This window comes from Dromiciops gliroides, chromosome 3, assembly GCF_019393635.1.
Source record: "Dromiciops gliroides isolate mDroGli1 chromosome 3, mDroGli1.pri, whole genome shotgun sequence".
In the NCBI taxonomy this organism is placed as follows: domain Eukaryota; kingdom Metazoa; phylum Chordata; class Mammalia; order Microbiotheria; family Microbiotheriidae; genus Dromiciops; species Dromiciops gliroides.
The window spans coordinates 529374488-529387728 of NC_057863.1; the positions used below are offsets into that span (position 1 = coordinate 529374488).

A 13241-nucleotide genomic window follows, 5' to 3' on the forward strand; every position below is an offset into this window, starting at 1 on the left:
TACCCATCAATTACACTATTACAACAGCCTCCTAATTAATCTTCCCTCTCATTCATATTACATATAACTACTAAATTGATATTCTTTTTTTTCCCCTTTTTTAAAATTTTATTTTATTTTATTTTATTTTTTTTATGTATAAGGTATTTTATTTTTTTCGTTACATGTAAAGATAGTTCTCAACTTTTGTTTATACAAGCTTTACAATTTCAGATTTTTCTCCCTCCCTCCCCTCCCTCTCCCCTCCCCTAGACAGCAGGTAATCTGATATAGGTTATATCTATATATCTCTATACATATACATATAGATATAGATATATACACACACATATATATACACATAATAACATTAATCCTATTTCTGCATTAATCCTGTTACAAGAAAAAATCAGAGCAGTGATGCAAAACCTCAAAATAGAAAAAAAAAAACAAAAACAAACAACAGCACCCAAAACAAAAGAAATAGTATGGTTCAATCAGCATCTATACTCCACAGTTCTTTTTTTTTTTTCTTGGATTTGGAGATCCTCTTCTATCATGAGTTCCCTGGAACTCTTCCGTACCATTGCATTGGTGAGAAGAATATAGTCCATCACAGTAGGTCAACACTCAATGTTGATGATACTGTGTACAATGTTCTTCTGGTTCTGCTCATCTCACTCATCATCAGCTCACGTAAGACCCTCCAGGTTTCTCTGAACTCTTCCTGCTCATCATTTCTTACAGCACAATAGTATTCCATTGTATTCATATACCACAACTTGTCCAGCCATTCCCCAATTGATGGGCACCCCCTCAACTTCCAATTCCTTGCTACCACATAAAGAGCAGCTATAAATATTTTTGTACATGTGGGTCCCTTTCCCCCTTCCATGATTTCTTTGGGCAAAAGACCTAAAAGTGGGATTGCTGGGTCAAAGGGTATGCATAGCTTTATCGCCCTTTGGGCATAATTCCAAATTGCTCTCCAGAATGGTTGGATCAGTTCACAGCTCCACCAACAATGCATTAGTGTTCCAATTTTCCCACAGCCTCTCCAACATTTATTATCTTCCTTTTTTGTCATTTTAGCCAATCTGATAGGTGTCAGGTGGTACCTCAGAGTTGTTTTAATTTGCATCTCTCTAATCATTAGAGATTTAGAGCATTTTTTCATATGGGAATAGATAGCTTTGGTTTCTTCATCAGAAAACTGCCTGTTCATATCCTTTGACCATTTCTCAATTGGGGAATGACTTGGATTCTTATAAATTTGATTTAATTCCCTATATATTTTAGAGATGAGGCCTTTATCAGAAGCACTGGCCTCAAAAATTGTTTCCCAGCTTTCTGCCTCCCTTCCACTAAATTGATATTCTTAAAATATAGGTCTAATCAGGGGGCAGCTAGGTGGAGCAGTGGATAAAGCACTGGTCCTGGATTCAGGAGGACCTGAGTTCAAATCTAGCTTCTGACACTTGATACTAGCTGTGTGACCCTGGGCAAGTCACTTAACCCTCATTGCCCCACCAAATATATATACACACACACACACACACACACACACACACACACACACACACACATATATACATATATACATATATACATATATATATATAGTATATATGTCTAATCAGTCTCATTCTTAGGAAACTTCAGTGGTTCTCTGTTTGCTGTGAGATAAAGCACAAATGCCTCCATTTGTCATTTTAAACCCTTAGCAATCTAACTCCAGCATATTTTTCTTTCCTTTTAAAAATGTTTTATTGATTACTTTTGTCTTCACATTAGTCATTTTTGGAACCTGCCCCTTTTTCTACCTGCCCCCTAGAAATTTCCCTTTTAACGAAGAAAAGCAAGCAGAAATATCTAGTATGATAACTTCCTCTGAAAATCAATAAGCATTTATTAAGCACCTACAGTGTATGAGATACTTGGTGCTACAGTTACAGTTACAAAAGTGTGATGGTCCCCACTGGAAGAAGCTTATGTTCTCCTAGGGAGATGAAACATTTTCACAGGAAACTAAGTATAAGATATAGACCAAATAAAAGCACAGTGATTTTGTCACAAGGGTGGCTTCAAGATAATAGTGACCAGGTATAAGGGAGTTTTGATTAAAGACTTATAACTACAGGAATCCTAAATGAAGGCATCCATAGGACTCGAAATTGTAACCTTCTCAGGTACTATATCCAATATTCTGCCATAGTGGTCCCCTTCTTTACCAAGAGGCAGAAAGTTCATTCTGTGTTAGTATTTACAGATGTTTCCTTGTTTCTCAGAATTCTTCATATTCATCATTATTTTCTATGAAACAAAATTTCATTATGTTCATTACTGTAGTTGTTTTGGTTTGGTTTTAAGCCATTTCCTAGTCAGTGGACACCCATTTTATATTTAGTTCTTGACTGACATAATGAATATCTTGGTATATATTGGACTTTTTTTCTTGTCTTTGACTTCATTTCATTATATGCCTAGTAGTAAGATTGATAGGTCCAAAAGGAAGGGATATTTTAGTCATTTTCCTTATTCAAAATTCCAAATTGATATCCAGAATAGTTATACTATTTCACAGTTCTACCAACAGTGTGTTATTATTCATTTCTTTTTTTTTTTTTTTTAGTGAGGCAATTGGGGTTAAGTGACTTGCCCAGAGTCACACAGCTAGTAAGTGTTATATGTCTGAGGCCGGATTTGAACTCAGGTCCTCCTGACTCCAGGGCCGGTGCTCTATCCACTGCACCACCTAGCTGCCCCCATTCATTACTTCTTATAGCTCACGTTAACTGTGGTTTTTGTAACTTTTGCCGGTTTGGAGGTTGGAAGTTCAGAATTTTAATTGGATTTATCTTGCTGTTAGTTGTTTGGAGCATATTGTTAAATAGTCATTTAGAGTTTTGAAGGCTATTCATAACCTTTACCCATTTATCTATTAGAGAATGACTTTTTTGCGGGGGGAGCAGGGCAATGAGGGTTAAGTGATTTGCCCAAGGTCACTCAGCTAGTAAGTGTCAAGTATTGGAGGTCAGATTTGAACTCGGGTCCTGAATCCACTGAGCTACCTAGGTGCCCCTGAAATAACTCTTGATTTTCTAAATATGGCATTTCTTTATGTGTTTTCATATCAAATTTTATCAGTGATGTTTGATTCAAATATTTTCCCCCATTTAATAGCTTCTCATATTTTGTTTTCATTACTTGTTCAGGTAAATACTTTAAAAATTTTATGTAACAGAATCTGGCTTTTCACTTTTTATAGTTTCTTCTAAACATTGTTTGGGTAACAGTTACCTTCCTGGTTAAAGTTGTGAAAGATACTTTCATGCAACTATAATTTTTTTTTATACTGGGACTATTTTTAGATCCCCCATATTAATTTTTTTTTGATGAGGCAATTGGGGTTAAGTGACTTGCCTAGGGTCACACAGCTAGTAAGTATTAAGTGTCTGAGGCTGGATTTGAACTCAGGTCCTCCTGACTCCAGGGCCGGTGCTCTATCCACTGCACCACCTAGCTGCCCCAAGCAGTTTTTGGTTTTTTTTTGTTTTGTTTGTTTTGCTTTGTTTTGGTGAGGCAATTGGGGTTAAGTGACTTGCTCAGGGTCACACAGCTAGTAAGTGTTAAGTGTCTGAGGTCGGATTTGAACTCAGGTCCTCCTGACTCCAGGGCCGGTGTTCTATCCACTGTGCCACCTAGCTGCCCCATATTAACTTTTAAGTTTACTTTGTACAGTATAGGGTAAGATACTGGTTCAGACTTTAAAATTTGTCATACTCTTTTCCATTCTTTCTAGCAGTTATTGTCTAAAAGGGAATCTTTCCCCAAGTTATTCATGTTCTCAAGTTTGTCAAACACTGGTCTACTTTTTTTAATTGATTCTCTTTTCTCATTTATTTATAAAATAGTCTGTTTCACTGACTTCTCTCTTTTTTTTCATTAGTACCAACTAGTTTTGCTGATTACTGCTTCATTATAGTTTTTATAGGATGCTGAGATCCTGAATCTAGAGCTGATGGCAGTCTCAGGCCATTTCGTCCAACACCCTCATTAAACAGTTGAGAAAACCAAGGCCAGGCAGTTTAAGTAACTTGCCCATGGTACAGATAGTAAGCATGAAAGGTCGGATTTGAACTTCAGTCCTCTGACCTCAGCCAGCATTTCTCACACTGTACTGGTCTTCATCTTACACCAAAGAAAAGTTGTACACACAGATGTTAGCACTGTGTTAGCTAGTTTTGTGAACTTATCATAGTATTATTTTTGCCAAAGAGCCTACAAAACTTCCACACAGGGTTTCATAGCTGAACTTTAATTATGTTACCTATTTCTAATAGTGCCTTACCATATATAAAAGATCTCTCTTCTGCAACTGTAGGTGGTTCCCCTCTCTCAGCGAAGTGGCGTCCTTGAATGGTGTACAGGGACAGTGCCCATTGGTGAATTTCTTGTTAATAATGAAGATGGAGCTCATAAAAGATATCGGCCAAAGGACTTCAGTGCTTATCAGTGCCAAAAGAAAATGATGGTGAGTCATAATCATAGAATCAGAAACCGTTTTAAGATTTCCTTGCAGTATGTTTCAAATGTTGACATTTGTAATTAAAAATGTTTTAATATACAAAATACCTTCAATTAGGTGACATCACAATGAAAATGTCTGTGTACGACAATAAAGAAAGGTAAGGTTGTGGCAGCTAGGTGGCTCAGTGGATAAAGCACTGGCCCTAGATTCAGGAAGACCTGAGTTCAAATTTGGCCTCAGACACTTGACACTTACTAGCTGTGTGACCTTGGGCAAGTCACTTAACCCTCATTGCCCCACATAAATAAATACAATTAAAAAAAAAAAAAAAGAAAAGAAAGGTAAGGTTGATTCTTAGCTTTACAAAGCACCAAGAGGCACCATGGTCCAATAGGTGGGAGGGCCATATCCTGTGCTTGAGAGATTTTGGCTCTGTTACCTAATCTTCCAGTACTTTTAGCTATAAATGAATTACTAATTGGCTTCCGTGAAAGGAGTTGCTACAGATGAAATCACAGGTCCAGATCTTATCCACCACTAAAAGAAAACACAGTATAAGTCATAGCCAGCTAGGAAGGCTTTTGGTCTAAACTGGGAGCTTTTAACCTCTTAGGTATCATGGGTTACTTTGGCAGTCTGGTAAAGGCTGTGGAACCTTTTTCAGAATCATGTTTGTAAATTCACAAAATAAACTACCTATGATTACAAAGTTATATTGAAATAGTTATCAAAATATCAAAAAGACAGGTTCTTGGACCCTAGGTGAAGAACTTGTGGTTTAAATTCTCTTCTGTCTCACATCCTTGACAGTACTCCATCCTTAACCCCCTAGGCACCTCCCTGGGAGCTTGGCCCTTCTTTTTTTGGCTTTGATTTGGTAGAAGGAAATGTTGATAAAAAGTTGGCAGGAAGACATGTGAGCAAAATAGTTCTCTGTGGACTTTGTTAATATCAGTGGGCAGCCCCAAATAAAGGTGTCAGCTGAAATGTTAGGGTAAGTACAACTTGAAGAGCATGGACAACAGACCATAATACTGAACCTTTTTTTTTTTAAGTAAACTTTTATTGCTCTTTTGTTTATATATTGCCAAAATTTCTCCCAGTATCCTTTTCCCTCCACCCCCCAAAGAGCCTTCTCATACCACAAATATTTTTTAAGGGAAAAAAATTGAAAAAAAAAAGAAAAATCAGCAAGACCTATCAGTACACTTTTTAACGTCTGAAAATAAATGCAGTGTTCCACATCTATGGACCTCCCCTGCTCTGCAAAGGAGTGGGATTGGACATATCTTCTCATATCTCTTCTTCAGGGCCATGCTTAAATACTGAAACTTTTTATCAGACAGGCAGTAATGCCAGTAATGATGAGGCATCATGAACTTCATATTTATGGATTTAATTTCTTTCATAGACTTTTCTAACTCTAAAGGAAATGGGGGCAGAGGGAAGGGAATGGAAAGCTAGGCATGGAATATACTAAGGGCTTTTGAGCATGTTGTTTTGGGAAAGGGTTTTGGAGTGTGGGGATGGGGTGAAGAAAAGGCAAGAAGGAAATTGTTCTAAATTATCTATTTCTAATATGTAGTAAGATCTATGTACTTATAGGCACGTGTATGCATATATATATACACATACGTGTGTGTGTTTGTGTGTAATGAAGCAATTTAAGTTCTTAAACACATTCTCAAATTTGTGATTCTTTGACAATAGCAAAGCATGCTGTATACTGGGGACTATGTAAATAGGGCTAGTCACATACCTTGTTAATATATAAAAGCATTTTCCTCCCAAGTAGTTTAAATTAATACTAAAGAAATCTTGTGATTTTCTATTTTTTTTCTTATTTAACTTAGAATTTTTGGAAAACTTCTGACCAATTTATTTTTCTAAAATTTTCTTAGTTTATTTTAAGAGCTTTTTTGTTTCTAGGTTTTAATGCAACACAGTCACATGAAAGTTAGTCACAAAAGGGTATTCTTCACCATAACTCTAATTTTGATGATATAACATGGTGCAGGTTTTAGCCTAACATAAGATGTGTAGTTTTTATCTCTTCCAACAGTAGGATGCAATGAAAATCATGCCAGACTTGGAAGACCTGGAGTCAAATCACACCTATGATACTTCTCAGCTTTAAGCCTCATTTTCCTCATCTGTAAAATGGTGAAAATAATATTCATGATACTGACTCCATAGCATTATGATGAAGACCAAATGAGATGTAAAGTTCTTTGAAAATTTAATTAGCGACAGCTAGGTGGCTGTATCCATGCCCTTTTAGTACATTCATCAGGAATGAGTTGTTTCTCTTTTAAGAATTTTAAGGGAGTGGGCAGCTAGGTGGCGCAGTGGATAGAGCACCAGCCCTGGAGTCAGGAGGACCTGAGTTCAAATCCGGCCTCAGACACTTAACACTTACTAGCTGTGTGACCCTGGGCAAGTCACTTAACCCCAATTGCCTCACCAAAAAAAAAAAAAAAAGAATTTTGAGGGGAATAACGTTTTTCTCTTGGAAGAAAAAAATTGAGACAAATTGTGAGCACTGAAAGCAGATGTCTCCCTTGGCTACAGCCACTAGAACAAAGGGGCCAGGCTGTGCATTGGTGGAAGTGACTCTTGGTTATAATGACACTGGTTTTTATTTCTTTGGTGCTTTACACTGCTCTTTTCTAGTAAAAACCCTTTGAGAGGGGGCAGCTAGATGGCGCAGTGGATAAATCACTGGCCTTGGATTCAGGAGGACCTGAGTTCAAATCCAGCCTCAGACACTTAACTAGCTATGTGACCCTGGGCAAGTCACTTAACCCTCATTGCCCTGCAAAAACAAAAACCCCCCCCCCCCCAAAAAAAAAAAAACCACCAAAAAACCCCTATGAGATACTTTAGTGTCCAGAAGCAGTATTCTGGCCTAGTGGGAAGGGCCCAGTTTGTGTGTTAGAGTCAAGACCTGGATTGGTCTGCTTCTTCCAGGATTAGTTCAGAGACATTCTGACTTGCTTGTAGTTAAGCAATTGAGTTTTAAGTCTGTATCTTCGGATTGTATGTCCAGTGCTCTCCTTTCAGGCATACTCACAGCAGTAACAATTGCTATCAAGAGCTTAATTTTCAAATACAAAAATTGTAGAAGAATGTAATTGCTTGTAAGGCTTTCTGTTTTGGATTATATTCCCCACTCAGTATCAAGTACTGTGCTTGCCCACAGGGGTATCTAGGTGGCACAATGTACAGTGCCAAGTTGGGAGTCAGGAAGACCCAGGCGACCTCAGATGCTAGTTGTGTGACCCTGGGCAAGTCACTTTAACCTCATTTGCCTCAGTTTTCTCATATGTAAAATAAGATGGAGAAGGAAATGGCAAACCATTTTAATATCTTGGCTAAGAAAACTCCAAATGCGGTCACAAAGAGTCTGACACAACTGAAAAATGATTGAACAACAGTAACAACAAATGCCCACATTAAGACTCAATTCAGGAGCCAAGATGGTGGAGGAAAGGCAGTAAGCTCTCGAACTCATGACACGATCGCTCCCCAAAAATCCAAATAATGCCATAGGACAATTCCTGTAGCAGCAAAACCCACAGAAGAGTGTGCTGAAATCATCTAACCAAGAACAGCTTGGAAGGTCAGAAGGAGGCAGCTGCTGTGCTGATATAGGAGTGGAGCCTAACCCCACAGTCACCCTGACACAGATCCAGTTCCAGGAAGGCCTCACCAGAGAAGGAGACCCTTCCCCCCCCCCCCCCCCAAGCCTCTGAATCAGCTGCAGTGCCAGTGTTGTCTGGAACTAAGTTCACAGTCTGGTGAGAAGGCTGAGCCCTTGTCAGGGAGGAGACTACAGGGGTCTATGCTGGGGCTGAGGAAGAACTTGGATTTTTCACCCCTGCTGAGAACCAGGAGGTAGGCTTGAGTAGCAGTGGCCCAGTTGGGGGGAGGGGCACAGGCTCATCAGAGCTGACAACCACAACACACAAAGCTGGTTGATTAGCAACTTGGTCTGGGGTCATCTATGGACCAGGGAACAGGCCAGGCAAGTTAAGAACCTGATCCTCCTTAAATCATACCTCCTGGGACTTCTGAAGCTTGGGATAGTGCAGCCTGGAAACAGTGCCCCACTTTAGGGAGCTAAAAGTCAAGTAAAAGAAAGGCAGGATGAGCAGACAAAGGTGAGGACTATAGAAAGTTTCTTTAGTGACAAGGAAGATTGAGGTGCACCCCCAGACGAAGATGTCAATGTCAGGGCCCCTATATATAAAGCTTCCAAGAAAAATATGAATTGGTCTCAGGCCATAGAGGCACTCAAAAAGGACTTTGAAGATAAAGTTAGAGAGGTAGAAGAAAAATTAGAAAGAGAAGTGAGGATGATGTAGGAAAGACTAAAAAAAAAGTCAACAGCTTGAAAAGCCAAATGGAAAAGCTCTCTGGTGAAAATAATTAATTACCTAAGAATTAGGATTGAACAAATGGAAGCTTGTGACTTTATGAGAAACCAAGGCACACTAAAGCAAATCCAAATGAATAAAAAAATAGAGGGCAATGTGAAATATCTTCTGGGAAAAACTGCTGACCTGAAAATAGGTGCAGGAGAGATAATTTGAAAATTATTGGTCTACCTGAAAACCATGATCAAGGAAAGAGCTTAGGCATCATCTTTCAAGATATTCTCAGGGAAAATTGCCCTGAAATTCTAGAAGCAGAAGCTAAAATAGAAATTGAAAGAATCTACTGATCACCTCCAGAAAAAGATCCCAAAAGGAAAACTCCTAGGAATATTATAGCCAAATTCCAGAGCTCTCAGGTCAAGGAGAAAATATTGCAAGCTGCCAAAAAAAAAAAGAATTCAAGTACTGTGGAGCCCCAGTCAGGATAGCACAAGATCTAGCAGCTTCTCCATTAAAGGACCAGAAGGCATGGAATATGATATTCCAGAGGGCAAAGGAATTGGGATCACAACAAAGAATCACCTACCCAACAAAACTGAGCATAATCTTTCAGAGGAAAAAAGACTCAATGCATCTTTTTTTTTTTTTTTGGTAGTAATGCTTTGGTATTTTATTTAAAGGAAATGCAGAAGAAATCTTTTGAAGAAAAGTATGAAGCCTTCATGGATGTCTGTCAAAACTTTCAGCCAGTCTTCCGCTACTTTTGCATGGAAAAATTCTTGGACCCAGCAGTTTGGTTTGAAAAGCGGTTGGCATATACTCGCAGTGTGGCTACTTCTTCTATTGGTAATCTTTTAAATATTTTACTTAATAATAACCTTAGATCTTTTAAATGTGGTAAGTTCTTTTTCCCTCAACAGCCTTGTGATTGCGGAGATATATATCTTATCTGCATTATTTGATAAAGATTTTTCATAGTCAGCTTATTGGTTTCTCCCACTCCGTGAGATACAGCAGTATGCATTATGGAGCCACTGCAGGGGAAATCTGCCCAGCCCTGAATAAAACTTGCCATGTTTTGTAAGCATTTGCCCATTAACTTTTTTTTTTTTTGACCATTAACTTCAGACCAAGGAAGCAGGAGAATAGGCTGGGTGGTGGTTATTCTTTATTTCAAATAGAATCATGTCCATGAATTTTCTACTCAATTTATTATTTTCTGTGTATCAAGTAGAATGAGAAATCATGAGTCTGATAGAGAACTGACCTTGAAATTAGGAAGTCCTGAGTTCAAGTCCTACCTTCCACCTTTGGCACTTCTCTAACACTTTAAATTGCAAATGAGTTGCTGATTTGCATAAGTGGAAAAAAGTTTAGTTTCTATACTAGAAGTTCCTTATACTGATGAACTAACACGTCTGAACCCTTTTTCCCCCCAATTTCCCCTCAATCACCTACCCTAGCCAAAAAAACCCCAACCATATTTAAAAGATGATTTTATAACTCTTGAGGCTTACAGATTTAAAAAAACAACAACAAACCAACAACTTCATATTACATTGTTAGTGTAAGAGCATTTTGTGTTTGGCAGCAGGTTTTCAATTTTGGAGCTGAAGCAGTGATGCATATCTTAGTGTCTGGTGTCTTATACATAATATTTCTATTTACTTCTGAATGACCAAAGTGTATAGTATGAATTTAAAATTGAGCAGACAACCAACCTGAATATCTATGCATTTTAAGACAGACCACATATTTTGGGCCTAATTGTTTCTGACGTCTTAATAACATACAGAAGTAATATTTTGAACCACATAGATTAGGTTTTTTAAGTCTAGAATATTTAATTTCCTAAAGGGAACTAGGTAACACATTAGATAGAGAGCTGACCTGGAGTCAGGAAGACAATACTTGACTCTAGAGAAGTCACTTAACCTCTGTTTACCTCAGTTTTCTCAACTCTAAAGCAGAGATAATAATAACACCTATTTCATACAGTTGATGTGAGGATAAAATGAGATAACATTCGTAAAGCACTTGGCACAGTACATGCTTCTTTCCTTCCTTCTTTCTATCTTCCTTCTTTACTTCCTTCCATCCCTCCTGCCTTCCTCCCTTCTTTCCTATTTGCCACAGGTATCTGAGTCCTTAGGAACGTATCTCAGTTCATGCTGCTCTAATTTGTACTACTCGGTTGTGAGTTGGAGTTTCTTTTTAAAATACATGCATGGAACTGAAGTCATCTTAAGACACAAGAAACTATTTTTAGTGAGAAATTTAGTTTTGATACAGGCTGTACATCCACACACTACATTTCCTCAAAACAGCCAAGCAAAATAATATTAAAATATGATTGCAAAGATAGGACATGAAACCTTACACTTTTATAATTTAATCATTTGTTTAAAAGGACGGGTATATGCTTTAACAAATTAGTACCCGTATTGTCTATGGTATTTGAGTTTTTTAGCTATTTAAGGTTTTCTTCTACAGAATTGCTATCTTTGAGTATATTGCAATTTTGGTTTTGCTTCCTTTGTGTTGCTTTACTCTTCATTCAAGCCTTTCCTTATTCCTTTGTATTGTTCACTTGAGTAGCAAAGTGTCCCTAGGACTTCTAGAACACAAAATTCTTGGAAACAATTAGCAAGATTTGATACAGCCATTGTATATATTATTTCTTGGGAAATATTCAAAATAAAAACAAATACCTAAGGTCTCTAGTAGTAAAAAATGTTGGTGGCATTTTGATTTAAGACATTAGAGGGATAAAACATTATTTTTCTTTGTCATTTGTTTCATCTTGAGATTTTCTTCTCCTTAGTTGGTTACATACTTGGACTTGGTGATCGACATGTACAGAATATCTTAATTAATGAGCAGTCAGCAGAGCTTGTTCACATAGATTTAGGTAAGTAATAAAATACAAAAACCTTTCATTGTCATAAACATTGTTCTTAATCTGCCATCTTTCTTCTTTTAGGGGTTGCATTTGAACAGGGGAAGATTCTTCCTACCCCAGAAACAGTTCCTTTTAGACTAACCAGAGATATTGTGGATGGGATGGGCATCACTGGCGTGGAAGGTGTCTTCAGAAGGTACAAGTTATTTTTTGAGTAACTGAAATTGGTAGGCATGTTTTTCTTCATCTTTATAAATAATAGATAAATTAAAGCATTAACAAAACCATGGTTTCAGTTCAATTCAACAAGCATTAATTAGCCACCTGCTGTATGACAGGCACTGGGGACACCTGCTTTATATACTGTACTTTATATGCTACTAACAACATGTACACAAATAGGGAATACCAAAAAAGTACAGAGTGGTTTATTGGAGGTAAAGGGCCACAACTTGGGAGAGGAATGATTAGGAAAAGCCTCCTAAAGGAAATAGAGCACTTGGTACTTGAGCTGAAGGGAACTAGAAAGCCAAGAGACAGAGGAGAACATTCCAGGCAGAGATACACAATTAATGAGATTGATCAATCAGAAGGTAATTGGGATCAAAAATCGGGGGGATGATACCAAAGCTGTCACAGTCTTTGGTGAACATTTTCAAGCTCTCTCCTGTTTTCTGTGCAATGTTTGCCTTGTTCGCCCAGCTTAACCAGACTTCTGTGTGAAGGTGACCTCACTTACAAAGTCCTACTCCAGTGCCCTATTGAAGTATGGCAGTAAACCTGTGGCTTTGAAGGCTCTTCCACCAGAGTTAAGTTCTGACAGATTCTACATTGGGAAAACTGGCAACAGATACATTCTGCTTTCTGAAGACCATTCTAGCAAAGCATCCAGAGGCTCTTCACCTACAATAGCTTGGCCACTCAGTGATGAAATCTTTGGCCAAAGCACCCTATGGGGGGGAAGAAAAAGAATTTTTAAAAAAGCCCTTTGCTGCTCCCTCCCTCTTATTTCTGCAAACACAGTGGGGGGAAAGGGAGTCAGAGTGAGGCGAGAGAGCATCCAAGCAAGGGGAGGCCTAGCTGTGCAGAGGCAGGATAGTGTCGGTCACCCTTAACTGCCATAAGGGTGCAGAGGTAGAAAGACAGAATGTCATAATTTTTTTTTGTTTTGACTTTATTTATAGGTGCTGTGAAAAGACCCTGGAGGTCATGAGAAATTCTCAGGAAACTCTTTTAACCATTGTTGAGGTAAGTGTTTTCAGGCAGTAAACTGTAAAGCAGTCTTTATTGGTTCTCTTCCTTTTTTGCATAGAAGAATGTCCTGTGGACTGTGGTGATTTAGATGGACATGAATGTCCTTATTTATCACCACTTCTGTCCAGGATAACATTGGTGTTCACAAATCAGTTCAACTTTTTTGTGCTGCTTTAGGATTATAAACAATAGCATA

The 13241-nt window shown here is 38.1% G+C and overlaps 1 protein-coding gene across 1 annotated transcript in view; it reads left to right on the forward strand.

The window, feature by feature from the left end:
* The window catches only part of ATM (ATM serine/threonine kinase), a 131751-nt gene that overhangs the window by 117523 nt on the left and 987 nt on the right, over positions 1 to 13241 (forward strand). The window contains 5 exon segments of the mRNA XM_043998900.1: positions 4364 to 4513; positions 9570 to 9735; positions 11714 to 11800; positions 11873 to 11987; positions 12976 to 13039. Of these exon segments, the coding sequence (XP_043854835.1) occupies positions 4364 to 4513; positions 9570 to 9735; positions 11714 to 11800; positions 11873 to 11987; positions 12976 to 13039 (582 nt within the window).